Raw genomic sequence first — 20967 nt, 5'->3', positions numbered from 1 at the left:
TCGCTCCATCGGGCCCCTGCAGAAGGATTCTGGAATGCCGACAATACTGATATTGTTTCTTCTAGATCTCGATTCAAGGTCTTCGCATTTTGCTTGAGTCTTACGCAGTTCTCCTTTCAGCTGCGCTATGTCTCGGCCATGTTGTGTTATCGCATCTTCATTTGAGCTGATTCTGTTCTCGGTTTCTGTAATGCGAGAGCTTTCCTTCTCCTCTCTAGCCTTAAGGGAGCTGATAGTTGAAACAATATCTTCCAACTTGACATTCACTGCTAGGAAGCAGTTCTGTACCATGGTCATTAAGCAATCTTCTCTGACGTCATGCCCTGTCCCAGCAGGATTGTCATCCCCCATGGATGTGGCGGCCGTCGTCCCTTGGGGTTGGGAGCTGGCAAAGGAGTCCATTGGGCCAGTTTTTTTCCCGCCTGTGCTTTTATTCTCGTTGCGGCCCATGAGTTGCCTGTGTAGAGTAAGGGTTGATGACGTGGGTTGGGCCGGTCGCCTGCACTGATATAGTATAGTCTGTACGGACTTGTGTAGCTGACTATATTGTGCAACCCCGGTGGGTACCAATACATCAAATCTTATAACTCATAGATGTCATGTCTGCACGGATCCTGGGATGTTCTGCAGCGAGGCAATGTTCCTTCGGGTCCTACCCGGCAGTGTATATCGGGTTCTTATCGGTGGTTTGAAAGGGTGGTATGCTCCTTTTCTCTGGGGAATCAAGGCCTCGCTCGGTAGCAGTCCGGTTAGCAGCGTGATTCGCCAGGTGTCTCTGCAGACCGCTGTATCGAGCAGTACAAACGCTGCATCTGCCGGGAGACCTTCAGTGCAAGAACCGGGCCGTAGTGAGTGCAGCTCCAGCCCTTGGTACCGTGCTTATCAGCCAATCTGTGGATCTTGATGTTCAGGACAAGTTGCCTCAGGTCCGGCGCCCTGGCTGTGTGGCAGCTCACAGAGCTGCAGGCAAGAGCCGCGCCTGTTGCAGGAGCGGCTAACCGGAGTATTAAATTAGAATGAGGGTGAGCACAGGCCGCTGCAAATACTGGATCGGGTCTCGTACAACGAGTGGTGGCAGTGCGCCTGCACTTTTGGTCTCATATATCCTCATGTTAGACTTTCACCATTGTCACCATCAGTTCGCCTCCACACAACCGCCCAGCGGTCCACTGGTGTTATGTCACGTGATCTCCAGCGCCCATACACAGCGCCCTGGTCCTCGCGGCGCTGGATGCCCAGTTCCCTGACTTGATCGGGGTGTGGCGCAATCAGGCCGATGGTGTCGGGGGGCCCTTGCTACGGATCACGTTCGTCCTCTGGCAGAGTGGTCCGGATTACAGGATCAATAAAATCTTGTATGGGCCCCCCCAGCGGCGAATAGCAGAGGGGCAGCACCCTCAAGTAACCAACACAAGAGATTGCAGGTATAATATAGTGCCCAGTCCACTTCACGGATGTATTGTGTCCTCCCACGTTTATCACTGTTTCTGAGTGGCAGCCAGTATGCAGAGGATATTATTCCACTTCACTCCGTGACACACTCTATGAGCCCCTCTATGTCGCTGGGTCTGCACACTTTCACATCCCTTACCTGCTCTTGCAGCGCCGGTCGGAGGCCTGTTCGGTGGCAGACCCGCAGCCGGAGCCAGCTGGGGTCCTGCGTGGGAGATGGTGCGCCGACCCAGCTGCTGTTCGGGGGGGTGAGCAGGCACCGCAGACGATCCTCCGCATGCCCAGGATCCTGGTTCCAGCACACACAGCCCTCCCCCGGGCCAGCGTCACGAGGCCGCACTGCGGGGATTGGTGCCCCTCCCCACACGGCCCTGTGATGCTGGTTGAGCCTCGGTCCGGCGCAGAATCCTCCCGGAGCTCAGGGGCGGCTCGCGGTCCGCTGGGCGAGCCGTTATTGTAAAGGGAGCTGCGAACTCCTTCGCGCCTCCGCGGTTTCAAGCAGGATTTACACATAATGTGCAGTAAGAATATGGGCAGCAGTCAGTAAAGCTGTTTCTTCTCTCCACGGCTCCAGGAAGGATTCATTTATGTATAGGATGTTTGTGGGATCGGAGCACTCTGATCAGGCGGTCATCTTAGTTGCGCGCAACAGTGCCCCCCGATATGCGAGTGAAGCTTTAACAGTATCAGAACACTTACTACCAGCGTTGAGTGAGAAGAAAACATTTCCCTTAATGGGAAAGCTTCCTTTTCTGTGCTCGGGCTTTGAGTCTGTTGAGGCAGGGATGCAGCTTTCTCAGTTGGGGAGGGGGACCCTCAGTATTACCCTACACGGTTGAAAAAGAAGATTGGGCATGGTCAGCACTTTAAGGGCTGGCCTGCCTCACTGGGCTAGTCTGGTAGAAGAAACCTAGATCCACAAGACCCACAAGACCGACCTCTGTTGCAGCACCGGGACTGTCCCCTGCCATGTTATGGGAACCAAGGTAGGGTGATCAGGAGATCCTCTCTTTACAGCCTGTGGGCCCAACATTCATTTCTGTGGTTGGCACTCTGCACCCCCAGTAACCAACTGTTTGTCCCCAGAACTGCTCAGGGGACTAAATAACAGTAGCCACATCCTCTGCCTACACTTCAGTCACCAATTCTGGCAGAAGGTCTCTTTGTCCCCTGTATCGCCCACTCCAAAGAACCAGCCTCTCCCACCTACTCCTCCTCAACCTCTATCTGTGTTTTCTCTATCTCTGTAACTTTCTCCTCAAGAACTACCACCTGCTCATCATGCTCTGTCTAACCCTCTGTCTGCCCCTCCTCAGCCTTATTTCCTCTCCTGACTGACTACCTCAAACTCTGGTTTGGAGTTTGAGGATTAGTCCTAGTCCTCATCTTGAACCCCTGACCCACCCCCTCCAAACAAAAACGTCTGGTGCCTAAGTATCAATGTGCATAAAAATGTGACAAAGACAAACAAAAGGATTCATGCAAGACTCACACAATGAGAAAGGGTTTCTGGAAAGCACGACAACCCAGGAAGACTTCTTGGGTTAACTCTAAGGTGTTCTACAAACACATATTTTAGGGGAATAAGTGAAAAAAGGGAAGATTACAAATGGGACTGAAAAACACACACAAACAGACAAAATGGGATAAAGTAGGGATCAGGAAACACTCCAAACAACCACAAACAGGTAGAAGGGGTTTAAAGAGGGATCAACAAACATCACAAAGAACTCACTCCTGTACAATGCTTCAAATCTCTCCCAAATGCGCAAGCATGTCAGAACGTCTCCATTCTGTGAGCCTGTTCTCGCTACTCTTAACTCTACAGCCAAACTAAACCGATAGAGGGAGCAGAAAGCAAGCAAAGACATCAAACCTTTTTAATAATGGCTCAAGACCTCTCATTTTCTGGGGAAAACCCACTCTGGAGTCTTGGGCCTCCCAAAGGGGATGGAAGGACACAGCAGAGCCTTGATTCCTGAGGGAGAATTAAACCGGTGGGAAACCCTGCCTGAATCCTAACTAACCTACCAGCAACTATTTGTGCTTTCTGCGGAGCACGGTTTGGGATGTTTTAGCACCACTGTTGTTGAATATCAATAAAGTAAGGATATAACTGTCACCAGAGAGCTAGATCTGCAGCAGCAACGACCAGAGTAGGCGAAGAACATTACAGGCGCTTATCAAGGATCTACCTATCATAGTGGCAGCTCAGCTGGGTTGCTGGTGGGTTTAGAATTCACCATCCGTAGAGGGTGTCTTTACATGAAAGCTTTCCCATTGGAGTCACACAGTGACCCAGTGGAGGTCCACTACTGTCCCCCTGAAACTGGAGAATACCCTGGGCTTTCTGCTATTCAAATCAATAAATGTGGCAGTTGTGTGTTTTCGCCGAGGGCAATAATCACACAAAGGCACTCCATGGAAAAGTAGCAGAGGTTGCAGGGACCCGTGCAGCAGGGAGGCTCGGGAGGGATGTGCAAGAAGACAGAGAGCTTCCATATTCCAAATAGCTTGCTTTGTAAACATTGCTGAAAATAATTATAAAAATGTGTAAGATTGCGGTCATTTGTTTTGTTAGGTTTGGTATTACACTGAGAAATATTAGTGTACATGTTCACTGTCATATATCGATTTCAGTCTTATCTATGAGTTTCCAATTTCCCACTCTCGCATTTTACAAATATTTGTATATATTTGGACGTCCTTGGCATTTTTTTTAACTTCGTTATATAGTTTAGAGCATAGTGTTAACCTTACGCTACATATGAATTACCAATCTTGCCAGCTTGAAATAAGGTTTGCGTTAGCAGTTCGGCTTGACACACGTTCTAAGTGCCTTTCCTCTAATCCCCAAGACCACAGCTACAGTGCTCCAGTGACAGCTGGAGAGATGTCAACATGGAGGTGCTGATTCGCTGCCATGCTAGCATTAATCCTGCACTGAGACCCAGAGTCGCCAGGGAGAGCAGGTTTGCAGTAGTGGATACCAGCAGTTAGCAGAGGCAGTGGCAGTATTTTCGGGCATGATACAAAAGGAGAGAGCAGTGATCAAGGTGAGGTGAGATCTCCGTGCTGTGCGCCCCGCGGCAGCGGGAGTAGGTTCCCTTACCAGAATTACATTAGACTGAGTCTGCAACAAGGAAGTAATTTTGCTGATGACTGGTGCGCGCTAACTGAATTTGAGCCCCTGTCCCCTAGAGCTGTGGGAGACTTCATGGGCGACTTGAAGACCTGCCGATCTGTTGTCTTATGCATATAAACTTAAAACAGCAATGCCAGGTTGTAAGCAACGTCCAAACACAGCCTGTTTGCCTCCACAGGGAGATACAGTGTCCCAGGGGCGTCTTGGATGGGACCTATTTCCCCATTAAAGGTAATTACTCTAGCGCAAGGCATTCAAGACATACGCCCTAGGGTTTTGTCAGAGCCCTCAAGGCTGAAGAAAAATGTAATGCTTATAGACTCCCCTTGGGCATCCAGAATTGACCATTTCCCCTAGAATAAATATCTGATTCTGCTCTGGTACAGGGGCCGATCCAAATTGATTCTCAAGAGGAGACTGTGAAGAAGACATTGCTGGCTTCAAATTCAGTGTCTTTGGATCAAGACTGTATAATGCCCCCTTTGCCTTTGCAAGCTGAAATGGACACACTGAATCCTCTGCAGCAGACTTTTATGACCTGTCGGATTGGCACCACTCAGGTTCATTGCGAAAAGAACAACATGACGCTACACTCACATCTGGAGATAACCTTTGGTGACATTCCAGGTGGAATATTCCCCCAAGAGGCCGTCTTTAATCACTGAAGGTTTATTTTTTCCCCCTCTGTATTCCAGACACTGCCTTCTCCAACGCACTAGAGCCTAAGTCCCCCCGGCAAAATCAGGGTATGATGAATAAGGGAGTGCCAGGGGGCGTTGAGGTAAAGGTTAATACTCATGATCAAAGGGACTCACATTGTTCAGGTTCCCCGGTGCTCTATGTTGAATCACTGGTTTCATCTAGAACTTCGTCAAATTCTCTAGTCTCTTTTATTCATCCAACGCCAGAAGATCATTTGGACTATCTATTCCAGTGACCACCCCGTTGGAATTAACCTTGGCAGCAATGAACACGACCTTTAGTGCTTTAGTGAAACTTTATGATGCCTTGAGTGAAGAAAGTACGACTAAATCGACTCTTTTAGCCTTGCTGCTGACAAAGATGGAGAGTCTGGATGGAAAACTGGGAACGGTTAGACATGCTGCCTTGCCCCAGGGTGACCCAACAAGGGACACTGTTGAAGACATTTTGTCGAGATCAAGAAATAGGGGGTATCCTTTTTGGGGAATATTGATGAAGGACAGATTAGCTCCCCTATATGTAATTATGAGCCTTCAGCAAGCACCGGTGAGCAAGTAATGGGTACAAGATCCCCAGGGCCACTGGTAGAGAACAATGGGCTGTCCATTGCCACCCAGGTTCTGGTGACAGTAGACAAGATTTATAACCCATCGGTTTTTCAAATATTTGTGAAAAAGAGCCTACCTTTTAAGCCGATCAACCAGGCTAAAAAATCGTAAAATCAAAAATTGTGTAGTGGGTTGCAAGTAGCAGGCTCAAAAAACTTAATAAATACTTTAACAGCTAAATGGAGAGTCCAAAAGTCAAAACCAACCAGCAAGAAAATATCGAGAAGGGGAAGGAAAAAACGAGAGAGAGCCCTGGTAGGTTACCCAGACGAAGACCGGGGGGAGTCGGAGGAAATTGTTTTGATTCAGACTTCAGACACTTTGAGTATACCTCTGGAAAGTGAAATATTGGACTTTCACTGGGTAGCGGACTGGCCGAAGACTGTAATAAGCTTGCTGTCAACAAAAGTGCCCAAGCGTGTGAGGGTATCTCTGAATAACCTTACAACTCCAACACAACGCGGCTTGAAGCACTTGTGTATAGGCACTTTATAAATGCCATATCATATCATATCATACCAGAAGAGGTAAAATAGGCTTTACCAAACATTCCTGAAAGTGGGGGTGGGGGGTTTGTTCCCGAAGGATTTATCAGTAAAGTTTACAACTCTGGAACAGAGACGATTAATTTTGCATAAGGACCAGTGTTGGCCCACTGCTATTGAAGATCATTTTTTATCCTTGTAGTTGAGTCAACAAGAGGACCACATTATTGGTAAAGCAATTAATCAGTCCATAAAACAGGAGGTTGGGCTTTAGAATCAACAGCCGGTCAATAAGGTTGACAACATGAATACTCAGAACATACTGACAGAGCGACTGGGTTGAGGCAGGCAGCTGTGAAAGGTGTTAACAAGAGGAGTATTCTCCTTTTGGAATACTTGGTGGACTTTTATAATGTCATGTCCCTGAACAGATTAAATGTCTTAAACCTTTTTCATAAAATTTCATGTCTGAGCACAGTGGCGTCGGGGGACATAGGACAGGGGAATGTGTGCACAAACTGGATTTGCATAGTGTCTTTTATATATCCCATTAAAATGAATAAAGGCCATCATTATGGAGGTAGGCCCCCTATTTCACCCACTTGGATGTGGTATTTTTTAGATTAATGATTGGGAGAAAAAACAAGCAAGAGAGTTTCCCTCACCCTGGTGACAGGACCAGCAGCAGGTTCAGTTGCCAAATAATTTTTCGCCTCTAAGGATAACATGCACACAGGGTGGCCTTGGCTCCTCTTGTTCTATTAAAGATGCTTACGTGGTGGGGGAATCTTAGGAGGTTAGAGATTGGTCTTGGTTACTGGGTATTCTGGGAGGGAGGGCAGGGGCTGATTAGCAAAAAATTATTGCAGCCAGAGCAGATATTTGGATGGGGTCGTGGAATACAAGGGGTTACTCTCATCTGTTGCAAGATGGGGATAATAGCTTGATTGCGCTGGATATTTTTTGTCTGTGGAGACTTGGCTCCAGGAGGAGATTATTATGGATGACTACTCCCTGGTATCAGTTCGAGCTAGCCTTGGAAGTCAGGGAAAACTGACATCTGGCCTTCTGACCGCATGTAAAAAAGATCTGGGATTGAGATGGGCTTCACCAAATGGGTCTTCACAGTTAACGAGATTGACCTGGGAAAGATCTCAAGGTAAGGCAGGTGGCTCCTGTGGTATTAATAATCTATATTGGAACCCTTTAGGGATGGCCATTAAGGAGTTTTTGGCAGGTGTTAGCCTTTTACTGGATCTCTGCACATTGGATCCATCAATAGAGGGAGCTTCATAACTGAAGATTTAAATACCTCCTGTGTGACTAAGGCTGAGGGTGAAAAACAACTAAGAACAAACGCATGGCTCACCTTAATGAAATCCAGAGATTTGCTCATGGTTAACGGCACACAAAAAGGGGATAATCCACCTTGCCTGACGTGGTCGAGAGGAAATCAGGTGGCCATCTTAGATTACATCTTTGTCTCTAGAAACTTGCTTGATACCATATTGGATTTGGTTGTTATTCCACAAAAAAGTAGTGCCCATGATTTGGTCAAAACTGAGTGGGCTCTCCTGACTAGCCAACGTGTAAGAGAGATATATAGAGATATATAGGGAGAATGGTAATGTTTCTGTCGGGAAAAACCATTTCATTTGGTCAGCAAGAACATTGAAGCTCTTAAATGGTCAATTGGAAAAGCAAGAGGACTAAATTCTGAATTACTCAATGACATTAGATTGATTTATAATCAAAGGAACTGGTATAAAGGGTGAACACATTAATCATACCCATGTTTTTGACCCAGTAGTGGCATAAAAAAAGGGAAACAAGGCTGAACATCAGGAAGATATCTGTCCAGCACGCAGGTGAAGGGCAGTTAAATCCCTTAAGGATACATTTTAAAACTGGCTGCCAGCACATAAATCGCCTATGTTGCAGAGAGATGCAGAGAGTCTGTTAACGGCCATAGCAACAAGGAATAGTGCCACAATTGGGTCAATGTTAAATTACAAGAATGACATTGGACAACAAGAATTGCAGGCTAATATGACCTAGAAGAAACTCGGCTTGCGCATGTTCAGCTCTCTTTGCAACGATAGGTGAAGAGAAGAGGTAGTGGGCCTAAGTCAAGATGAAAAAGGATCCTTGGTTCCTTCCCTTTGATAGAGAGGATATTATAAGAATTATAGCACGATCCCTCCACCTCAAGAGCACCAGACCCGGATGGATTTTCTAGCATTATGTTGAAAGCTCATCTGGAGCTATGATATGATATGATATGATATTTTATTTATATCGCGCTCGTACACAAGTGTTTAAGAGCGCGACCAAGCAAAGGGAGGGGAACAAGGGAGAAAAAAAAAACACAACGATCTTACTAGGCCCAGTGACATTAAGAACACGCAAGTGCATGGAGAGGGGAAAAGGGGGAAAGTGCGTGTAAGTGGGAGAAGTGGAAAGTGCAGAACAGAGAGAAAAGAGTAAGTTAAATAACTGAATAAATACAGGCAATGAAAATGTGGTGGTGCAGTCAGCAAGTGGCAAGTGCAAGATTAGTCAGATAGGGTATATCTGATAAGTGCAGAGGAAGAGTGGGGGACTGTATTGGTACAGATGCATAACCCAGTGCAATGGGAGGCCCGGAGGCAGTGCAGGATCGAGGCAGGGTGAGCAGGTAACTGGGCCCGAAGGCCAGAGTGTGTCCAGGTGCACAGTGCTGATATATTGACAACAATGTTTCAGCTCATTCTGAGGGAGGTCAAGGTCCCGCATTCATGGAGAAAAACAGTTGCAGTCCCCATTTTTAAAAATGGCTAACGGGCAGACCCTCAAAACTATCGCCCTTTAGCGCTCCTCGATGTCTCTGCAAATGTTTTGCTCGACTGATTTTGAGTCATCTGCTAGAATGGAAAAGGGATAAGAGGATATTTTATGTCTTCCAGTCAGGGTTTGTGGCGGTTCTGGACACTTAAGTTAATGTGGCTACTATTTATTTATTAAAACAACAAGTAAGGCACACTGGTCAACCTACATTTTTCGCCATTTGTGAATTTTAAATCAGCATTTGATTCAGTTGATCATGCTAAACTTTGGGCCAAATTAGAAAGATGGGGTGCTCTCCCCATTTACTTGTCTTAATCAAGGGTTTGTGCTTCGAACCTCTTTGGAGGTGAGGCTAAATCGGCAAGGGTATATGTCCAAATCGATACCCATGGCAAGAGGTTTAAAGCAGGGGTTTGTTTTAGCCCCAGCTTTCTTTAACATTTTCTTGGCCGATATTGGTGCTTACTTGAGACGGACCAGGTCGTTTCCACCAAAGATAGGAGGTCATGTAGTCCAATGTCCCCTGTATGTGAATGACCTGGTCCTGATAGACCATACACCGTTGGGGTTGCAAAAAGAACTGCAGGGTTTGGAAATGTACTGCCAAGAAAATGGGTTTAAATTCTTATAAAACAAAGGTAATGTTCCTCGCCCCTGAACAAACTAAGAAATAAAAATGAGGATGATGAAGGTTGAAAACACCCCCTTGGAAAGGGTATATGATTATTGATACTTGGACATTTCAGTTAATGACTCCTGGACATAGACCCCTTATAAGAACGAGTCTAAATTGAAAATGGCTACATCGGCCTCTCAAGGTCTTCTATTGCATAAAAGGTTTGGCAGATACTCTTACGAGCCACTATTACTCTTCTACAAACAAAAGATGGTTCCAACTGTGACATATGGGGTAGAAGGGAAAATGTTTTTGTCAACTTGGGATTGGAACAAACTGGAGGGCCAATTCTGGAGGAGGGTCTTGGGCCTTCCTCGAGGTATCCCGATACAGATGATACACAATGAGCTAGGGCTTCTCTACTTATCGGCGAGGGTAAAATTGAAGTTTCTGTCATTCTTTAGGAAAATTATTATGGCCCAAGGTGATCCCATGCTTCCTGTTTTGAGATATCTATTAAGGGATCGCTTGAGGAGGTTGATATCTGTCTGGAAGGAGATTTGCCTGACCTGGTTAAATGAGGCAAACATATCACTTGAAATGCTTAAAAGGAGACCGACCATGGCCAAGCTGAAACTATGGAGCGCAGATTGGTGCCGGACAATTCAAGAATGTCATAAGTATAAGATCTTTCAGAACTATAATCAGGAGCCCAGAGCCCCCCATTCACTACCAAAATGTCTAACTTGTTTTCCATCACCGAGAATGAGAAGAGGCTTTTTAAAATTGAGACTGAATTTATTGCTGATAAGGGAAATATGGGTATAAAAGGTAAGTGCACAATGAAATCAAGATTGTGTTGGTTCTGTACAAAGGAAGTAGCGACATTAAGAAACTTGATCATAACCTGCCCAGAGTTGACTTCAAGAAGAAAAGCATTTTTTCACAAGTATTTTGAGAATATAAAACTTTTGACTAAATGAGTTTATGGGGTATGATTTTCAGTGGCCAAAGTACCCTTTTGGTCATAGCAACAGTTAGATTTTAAGAAAATATCGATTTATGAAATAGATTAAGGAAGGAGTATGTAGATTTTTAAGTAGAATTTACCAGATCTATTTCTTTTTGTGTTTATTTATATTACTTGTTGTTTTTAATTGTTTTCATGGATAATTATGAGTGTTGTTTGTTTTTATTTCAATTAATGTTCTTGTGTTGATTATGTTGAAAGGTTGATAAATGTAGCTGAATCAATAAACAAATGAAAATGAAACAAAAAGTTTGCTTCGACATATGTTCCTATGCATAATAGATATAACTCCCTCCTTTCAACAGGAGTGCAGCAGTGATAACGTTTGTTTATTTATGTTATCAGGAAACATACTGCAATTCCCCCAAAAAGATGTCATGGCTTTTGAAAAGTACTATTGTAGCATACGATCAAAGTTGTTTCATGCATTTACAAATGCAGCTGTTTCTGCAGGTATTTCATATGAAGCACTAAAAGGTGCTGTTTTTTTCCACAGGTGTAACCTGCCCCCTTTGTCCAATGAATACAGTAAGGACGTTGGCGCCAAAACCCAACTGGTAACAGCAAACCCAAGCATTATCACAAAAAGGTAAATGCAATCTTAAATTGTGCACATAAAAGAAACTCAAATATAAGTCGATTTGGCAGCCTATGGAGCAGCTGCATGACATATATTGGGCTGATGCTAGAATAAGGCAATTGGAGGTGGCTACGTAGTGCTACACCAGCATAGAAATGACTGGGGTGCCATTTTGACTAAGGGATGGACATTCCAGCTGAAACCTAGATTCCAGCAGGTCGAATAGATAAGAGCCTGAGCTGGTTTCAATCAGCTCGAAATCTTTTTAACTGTTTTCCCCTCATTATTGTAGGCCTTTGTTTTGTTTTAACTCTATTCAATTTCATCTGACACTATTCCTGTGTTAGCCTTTATTAAGATGCAACCGATTTGAATCTGATGCCGATCAATAGGTGCCTATGGTTTGAGCCAATTCGAGCCACAAATGGGCAAATTTGGTATTTTAAATCTTGATTTGCATCCACTCCCGATTAGGCAGCGTTGGTGTTTGAATCATTTGCACCGATTAAAATCCTTTGTATGATGATTCGATTCATGATTTGAGTCGATCACTTTAAGGATCCCCCATAGCTAATTTTAACCAAAAAAATAAAATATGGACCCTGTGCAAGGAAGGTGGTCTCAAAATTGTAGTTTGTCTCAAGTGGCATTAATCCACTCCCCCGGCCCAAATGGAAAAGAAGTTGGTGTAGTGTATAGTGCACATTGGGGCTCATCACAAATGGGAGGTATCCCGGTGGTAAATCCGCCGGGATACCTCCCAATGCAAATAGCATTACCGCAACTCAGGCCTGCGTTATTAGCCCGAGATCCCGTGTTGCAGCGGGGCGGTAAGTACCCTTTCATATTGGGTCCATTGGGCATTTATGCCACGATTACCTTAGCACTATTTCCGCTGCAGCAATAGCGCCACAGAAATAGTGACGAAAATTGTAGGAAAGTGGTCAGATTTACCTCCAGCTCAAAGCTGAAGTTAAATCTCCAACTTTCCCCAATTCATAGTTGGGCGGAGCTGTCATGCGGTGGTAACAGCGTTCCCGCCACGTTTAAACCACTCCGCCCAACTTGTGATGAGGCCCATTATCTTTTGTTTTGCTGTGATGGACCTATACCATCAAACAGAATGATATCAGCACCGCCAGCCGTTTAGGAAAAAATGGACTGGATAGCCAGGGGTTCTTGATTTTCTGTGCAAAACTGATTTGTTAATACTTTTCTACTTTTTTCTGGTTTGTTCATTTTGGTCGCTCTTTCTATATTTAAGCCAGCAGTGGTTTCAGGTGAGTGCTTTGAAGGGTTCATCCATCTGACTGGCGTTTAACTGTCGCAGCCAGATCGTAGCGATGGGTAACTAATCCCATATATAATCTGTTGCGGATAAGGAGGGGAAGTCAGACAGATGTCTGTTCACTTAACGTCCTCAGAGGATCCATGGACTGACCACTTACTGTTATTATTCTGCTCCAAGGGCCTTGTTACAGTGCAGTGGGAACGACTAATACATCTGGTATTTGACACAGCGCTTATCTTGAAAATACCACTTGATTAGGAGTTGACGTTGTATGGGCTATGTACGCCATGGGATACTGAAGGTCCTTCCCGTGTTGATAGTGGTGCTCAATAGATATCGGTACAGGCCGTATGGGATATGTGTGGCATGGGATTCTGGAGGTCCTTCCCGTGTTGATAGTGGTGCTCAAAAGATATCGGGATAGGCCGTATGGGATATGTGTGGCATGGGATTCTGGAGGTCCTTCCCGTGTTGATAGTGGTGCTCAATAGATATCGGTATAGGCCGTATGGGATATGTGTGGCATGGGATTCTGGAGGTCCTTCCCGTGTTGATAGTGGTGCTCAATAGATATCGGTACAGGTCGTATGGGATATGTGTGCCATGGGATTCTGAAGGTCCTTCCCGTGTTGATAGTGGTCCTCAATAGATATCGGTACAGGTCGTATGGGATATGTGTGCCATGGGATTCTGAAGGTCCTTCCCGTGTTGATAGTGGTCCTCAATAGATATCGTTACAGGTCGTATGGGATATGTGTGCCATGGGATACTGAAGGTCCTTCCCGTGCTCATAGTGGTCCTCAATAGATATCGGTACAGGTCCTTCCCGTGTTGATAGTGGTGCTCAATAGATATCGGTACAGGCCGTATGGGATATGTGTGGCATGGGATTCTGGAGGTCCTTCCCGTGTTGATAGTGGTGCTCAATAGATATCGGTATAGGCCGTATGGGATATGTGTGGCATGGGATTCTGGAGGTCCTTCCCGTGTTGATAGTGGTGCTCAATAGATATCGGTATAGGCCGTATGGGATATGTGCGGCATGAAGGTACTGCCCGAGTGAAATAACCTGCAGTACATTCTATGCACCTGAGGCAGTACAAATCCCATCCAATCTCAGCTCATAGTTAGATGGAATTTAAAAATAGGAGGCTTATAAAATGCTGTTGTCTAATTATTATCACCACAGTCACAATAAGGCCCAAGTGTGTGTGCATGATCATGGTCTGTTGGGCCATTTATTAGTGCTACACATTTCTTTTTGCTACAGGCTACACTTCTTTAGTTTTCATTTCTGTTGCTTTATTGCAGTTGTAGCGAATACTGGATTGACGACTACTAAGCCATTTCATTGTTATTTTTGTTTTAGTCCAAACAGTGGACATCAAAGCATGACGATACCTCCCTTGCCTTTGAAGTATCATTCTAAGACAATGAAATATAATAAAATACAATATTGATTATAAATGTGGTTCCATTCATCCTTACCTCATTGGGCTAGGGCAGGAGTCTCCAAATCCGGTCTCAACAGCCACATCCACTCCATGTTTTCAGTATATCCACAATGAATACATTGGAATAAAGTGCATTTAAATGAGAGTTATTGGGCCTCATTACGAGGTGGTAGATAAGGGATTACCAGCACCGGTAAGGGCACCGTTGCCGGTAATCCCTTACCGCCCAACAACGATTTCCCTTTGCGGGTCCTTCCTTAACGCCTGGTTTTTGCAGGCGTTAAGGAGTTAAGGACGAGACCCGCAAAGGGACTCTAGAACTAAAAACGGTACCGCAATTTGCGGTACCGTTATTAGCGCCTTCCCCATTCCCATTGAGCCCTATGGGGGCTCAAATGGGAATGGGGAATGGCCCTGGTGAATGGGGAATTACTGGTCCCTCCGACCACGGAATGGACGGGTAATTGCTCCATTCACCAGGGCGGAGTCAGAAGGGTTTTGGAGGCAGCCATGGAGCTAATAGCTCCATGGCTACCTCCAACCTCGTAATGAGGCCCATTGACAGTGGTTGTCATGAAAAACTGGGATTAAAAATGATTCAGTGTGCATGGATTGCTATGCCGATCAACTTATTTGCTCAATAATCTAAAACATAGTGGATGAACGTTAGCATGAAGCTTTTATCGCTCACCCTGAATGTATTTAAGAACTTATATGATGAAAATGATTGACAAGACGCTTGAGCTAGCAGTATCGGAGACAACCAATCAGGGTGTCCCGCCGGAAATATAGAGGTGGCCCTGTTCACCATTAACATCCTTTGGGTAGAACATGCTTATCAGGAGCAACTAAAAATCTCTGGGCCATGGGCACCTATTATGGAACGGACAATGTTGCGGAGCACGGCAGAAACCTGAGATCGCCGTTGAGTAACACCGTCAGTAGGTGCATTTACCTTCCTGTGCCCGAGTAGAGGGAGTACCTCACGAAGGGAACCCGCAAACTGTCCATTTAAAACAAATAACATTAAACACACACAAAGGAAACACGGGTCAAACATATCTTTCTGACTGTTTATGTTTTGAGTCTGAGGTGTCTCCTGTAATGAACATATTTAACTTCACCTTATCGATTGCATGTTTCCCTATGTACAGCTCCACTAGGTTTGTGCTTTATAAATCCCATAGACACTAACATTTTCTTTGCAGGCTGGGAAACCAAAAATGTAGTTTCATCATAGATAATCAACGTATAAGATGAAATTATATTTTTATGAGGGTGACAGGGATAAGAAATCCAACCAAAACGAAATCTCTGCGAACTTAGCCAATTTTTATTGAGGGATTTAGCACAGCATGGCAAAACAACAAAATCGGGAAACGGATTCTGGTTGGACAACTCAAGACTTTGGGTTCCAAAAAACCCTGAGCTGTGCCTAAATCCGGAATGAAAAGGTGAGGGGGGCCTGGTCATTTCTTTATTTTTGATACAAGTCTCTCTTGGCCAACTAAGGTCTGGTTTTAGGGCTCCCACTCCCTTCTTCTTTCTCCCTGTCTGTGACTTCTGGCTCCAGCATTCTTGTCACTCCCTGCATCAATCTAAGGCTTCAGGGATTCCTGCATCCTTTTCTTTCAGTCTCTTTTTTCTTTCTTTCCGTTTCTCATGCTTTAAGTATTTCTGCACCATGTTCTCCCACTAACACTCTTTTAGGCTTAAGGGTTTCTCACACCCTCTCTTCTGTCTGACAGTCTCTCGTGTGTAAGTTCCTGCTTCGGTTTTGGGGAAGCAGGTATTCTTGTAGGTGAGAGGTTGTTGCCTCCAGGTTCCTTGAAATCAGGGATAGCTTACCCAGGAATGTCAAGTAGAGTCAAGTAGTCTGGACTAGGCTTGGTGTTCTCACTAGCTCAAATAATGTTCCCTGATTTTCTAAAGCAGACAGTCTGCCCTCCTTGGTGTCTCTTGTCATTCCTGGCCCTCTTTGATGCTGTACCTTTCTGTAGTACCTCTTCCTACTGTGTGCATCATCCCTTTGAGTCACAGTCTATCCCCTGCTTCCGGCTTGTGCCCAAATGGCCTCCTCAAGCCTTCCCCGACTCTGGACTTGCTCCTGTGGTTTTTCTTCCGGCTCCTCCTGATCTTCACCTACCTCCTCCTCACTTCCTTTAGTCACGATTTACTGTTTTTCACAACCTCCTGCCCTACCTTCCTTGACTAGCACCTCCTTGTTTTTACTAACCTTCTAGTTCTTCCACCTGCTATGGATGTCTCTCCTTAATTTACTTTCTGCCTCCTTTTCCTCTTGGCATCCCACTTCGTTAACTCTTCTTTCCATCCCTTTCTGATATTGATACATCTCCTCATTCCTCCTCCTGATGTTGACACCTCTGCTTCTTACATTTTCCTTCCACCCTCTTCTGATGTTGATACCTCGCCTCCTTACATCTTCCATTCAACTCCTCCCCTTCTAGCCTCCTCCTCATCAGGCACCTCTCTCCTTCCAGGCTCCTTCTTCTGTCGAGGTGTCTCCAAAATCTCTCATGTGGCTCCTTCTCCAAATACCACACTGCATAATAGAGAGCCCAGGCTTATATAGCCCTGTAACCCCCTCCCCATAAACTGGGCAATCTGCCAGTGTCTGCACCTGTGTGAGAGAATTGGTGGGGTGCTGGGGATTGGCTATAGTCAATGTGTTTGAATGTACTCACTCATTTTTTATTTATTGAGAGGTGGACCAATCTATAATTAGCTGGTCCACCATATTGGATTTTATAGATGTTATTGTCGTGGTCTGCATGGATCCCTGGGAGCTGATTTACTGCCTCCAGTATTTGAGCATACTAGCGAGTGCGGGGTACATGTTTTTATCTGTCTCGATTTCCAGGTGAATGCTCTATTGTTTGTGGAGTAAATTCTACTAACTCTTTCAGAGCCATCTGTGTTCCTTGGCAAACTCAGTTTAAGGGCCAGGCGGGATATATTTGTAAACTCCCAAGGCCTATGCTAGCCCGCGAGCAAGGTCACACAAGAATATGTGGCGCTCTTCAATGTCTGCGTGACCTCCAGACTCGAGACATGATTTTTCGCATGGTATACTCAGCCAATCGGCCCACTTAGGATCTCCCTTTCCTAGGGGAACTGTGTCACCAGAATGGTGTTTTATAGAAAGGGGGTTTGCCTGATCTCATGGCCCCATGGCTGCTGTAAAGGGGATGTTCTATGACTCTTCAGGTGCTAGGATGTCTCTTGGAGGTGGCTAAAGGGTCAGTATCAATGTAGTGTTCTCAGTGACTGTCCCCTGCCTTATGAAAGAGATTATGTGGGGGTGACCAGAGGATCTTCTCCGTACCACAGATGGGTCCTTCATCTTATAGCTTAGTGAGATACCCGTCTCCCCTGGTCACCCCAATAGAAGTCCACATAACCAGGCAGGGGACCTCAGCACAACATATATTTCACTGATTAAGGCCTCACTTGACTGATTACCTTTCATAGTGCTAGACACTGGGAGAGAGAGTGAATATGTCCTCTTTATAGGATTCTGACAAGTGCTCTTCTCGTTGGAGTTGGCCCGTCTTAACTGACCAATCCATGGTCAGGAGCAGTGGTGCATCTTCTAACTGCAACAACATTGCATCCTCTCGTCAAAAAAGCATCTTAGGTCGTAGACAAAATCTCAGTCAGCTGGGATATCAAGAAAAAATATGAGCGTGGATCCATTTTGGATAGAGCAATAGATGTTTCATTCACATAGCCACTCTGATTCGCTGCCTCCTAGTCTCCCAGTGACAGCCAATAATACAACATACAAAGAGGGATTCACTATGGTTGATCTTTTACATTGTGACTGATTGCTATTCAACAATATATGGTTGTTGTAGTCTCTTAATGGCTGTTTCTTGATTACCTTGTGTGCAGGCAGGGTGCCTCCTTGTGCAAAATGCGGCCCCACTGAAGTTCCCCTTGATGGTTTCTCAATCCACTCAGGGCCTGGCTGCACCTCCAATTGCCTAGGCTGTCGTTGAACCCCCAGGCTTCTCAGTGCTAGACCCATACTTAGGCAATGTTCCGTTCCTGCATATAACACTGGAACGCACCACTGGCTGTATGAGTGGCACTGTCAGCATGTAAATGGGCACTTGGCCATCAACTTCTTCTAGAATCTCCTCACTAAGTGAAACTATGTCCTGAGACTGCACGCAACACTGCTTCGCACCAACAGGTAAGTGGACCCAAGAGTAAATGAATGCTCCCAACAGACTGCCCTGATCATTGTGATGCTCACCACTTCGGCCTACACCCTCGCTGACATAAACCACTGGCCATCGCTGTGGACAACCCTCAGCCTGCCATTACAGGAGGAACAAGAGGGTGTACCCAGTCGTAGGTCCCTGGCTCGCGGGTCCATAGGAAAGCAAGCTTCTCCTTACTGAGTGGGACCAACAAGGTCGAAACATGTTCCCGGTTACTTGTGGGTCTGTGCAGAGGGGACGTGGTCTAGCAGTTCTGGGTAGACGGCTCCTATTGGTGGCAGTAGGTCCAATAATGATTACCATTTAGCTGGTCCCCTTCTGGGGTAAAACATGGTGGTGTGGAAGATTATCAAGAGCAGTGCCAAGTGTAGGATGAATTCACTAAGCTCCCACTTTCAGATGGCTTGATTAACGACTGCGTTTACCGTCATTCATGGACCTCATGGAAGTGCTTGGTCATCCTCCGTGTAGAATTCATTGTAAAAACGCACTTCTGTTGATTGTAGCCGCTACAAATATAAAAACAAGGGACTCTGCATTTAACTATTAAAACAATATTTCAGTAAAATTAGTAAACTGCCGTTGGCTCTTCTTTCCTGGAAGCTTGTACTGCTGTACCTTGACGGGCTGCAATGCATTCACTTAACCAAACTGACCACTATTAAAGGAAAGGTGGGTGCCTTTTATTGCAAGAGAGCTACGCATGTCCCCAATGTTAAGCCATTCACATTCACTGCCTGGAATCTGCAAGTGGCTTTCAAACTTTTGGGGGGTCATTACAAGTTTGGAGGTAGCCCTGGTGCTATTAGCGCCATGGCTGCCTCCAAACTTGTGTCCGGGTCCGGGTTCCTTGAATAGGGACTTACAGTGTCATTCCAACCTTGGAGGACCCGGTAAGTCCCCATTCAAAATACCCATCCCCATTCCCATTCGAGCCCCCATAGGGCTCAATGGGAATGGGGAGGGAGCTAATAACGGGCCCGTTATTAACTCCCTGGTCCCCTTGCAGGACCCGCATAGGATGTCTGGTCTGACCAGACATTCTGGGCCTCATTACACGGAAGGCGGTGAGCCATGGTGCTATTAGCACCATGGCTCATGCCGGTAAAATACCGGCACCGCCTTGGCGGAAAGGGGATTTACCGCCCCATTCCAAGGTTGGTGGGGCGGTAAATCCCCCTTCCGCCATTGCCCTTCCCCATTCCCATTTCTGCCCCATAGGGCTCTATGGGAATGGGGAAGGCGCTAATTACGGCACCGCAATTTTGCGGTGCCGTAATTAGCTCCGAGGTCCCTTAGCGGGTTGGTTTTTAACGCCTGCAAAAAGCAGGCGTTAAGTCACCAACCCGCTAAGGGACCTCGTAGTAAGGCGGTACTGGTTAACGGTCACCGTTACCATTAACGGTGGCCGTTAACCATTACCGCCTTCCGTGTAATGAGGCCCTCTGAGGGGGTCCGGCGAGTGAACATCGTAATGCGGCGGTAAGGGTTAACGGCACCGGCATCCTTACCGGCGCTGTTAACCCCTTACCGCCGTACTCGTAATGACCCCCCACTTGGTGTTTTTAGAGTGCTGCTGGGAACTCTAGTGGAAAGTAACCCCAGTGAGAGCCTGCATAGTTTGCCTTTGCCAGCAGTGTATTGCCTTCAATTACACTTGCGTCCCATTTCTATTTCTCTGACTCATGTTTAGTGTTGAGGGCCTCTAAGATCTTCCTAAATTCTCATAGAAAATCATTGTAGGCTCTGCCCATGCTAGCACATATTAAAGCAGATGCCCGACCCAAACTGTCTTTTCTTTGGGCGAGATTTAATAAACAACCCGTGTGGCGTACATCACGCACATGCTAATGTCATTATGAGTCAATATGGTTTTCCTTTCAGACTTGAGTCCAAGGGTGAAATTGCGACAAACAGTTCTGCTTCGGGGAAGGGCTGTAATGTGTTTAAGGGGCAGTAAGGGGCATTCAACTGTTGAGCGGAGGAATGAGGTAATAGGGCCCAGTGATGCAGTTTGGATCCTGTCTTCCAAAATAATTGTATATATGCTGATAAATATTGTGTAGCCAGTGCATAAACAGCAGTTATGGGCATAGAAAGACGAGGAATTATATGCATGTCATCACCATCCTCCTGTCTATAATATTAGCACAGGCGAGCTGCCTCTTAGCCGATGGGGTAGCTCGGAGTGCGGACGTTAATTGATAGAATAGCCCTACAGATCCAGAATACCAAAGGGTTTGGTGCACTGCTCACCTTTTATTGTTTCCCTTTTTTGCTTCGGCAATTGCAGAAGATCCCCCATCCGTTTCTTCTCTTTGCAGGGATCGAAATTAAGATCTGCTAAGCAAGAGCTAAAAGCAGCTCCTGGGTATCCAGCAGTCACCAGGAGCTACCGATGGGGAACCAGGACCTAGGGCACAGAGTGCCGCAGAGATAACTATCACAAAAGATGCAAACATACCATTATGTATGACCCCTTATGCTTTAAATGTTGCATAGATGTGTCCTAATGTTTATTTATAGAT

General features: G+C 45.7%; 1 protein-coding gene across 1 annotated transcript in view; it reads left to right on the top strand.

Moving 5' to 3' along the window:
* The window catches only part of ST8SIA1 (ST8 alpha-N-acetyl-neuraminide alpha-2,8-sialyltransferase 1), a 747985-nt gene extending 736528 nt beyond the window's left edge, over positions 1 to 11457 (top strand). Inside the window, exon 4 of the mRNA XM_069628450.1 lies at positions 11361 to 11457. Within this exon, the coding sequence (XP_069484551.1) occupies positions 11361 to 11457 (97 nt within the window). The remainder of the gene's footprint in view (positions 1 to 11360) is intronic.
* Positions 11458 to 20967: the final 9510 nt, after the last annotated feature.

Source organism: Ambystoma mexicanum, chromosome 12, assembly GCF_040938575.1.
Source record: "Ambystoma mexicanum isolate Mex_15411 chromosome 12, UKY_AmexF1_1, whole genome shotgun sequence".
NCBI lineage: Eukaryota > Metazoa > Chordata > Amphibia > Caudata > Ambystomatidae > Ambystoma > Ambystoma mexicanum.
The sequence above is the reverse complement of the archived record's forward strand: the minus strand, read 5'-3'. Positions and strand labels throughout refer to the sequence as shown.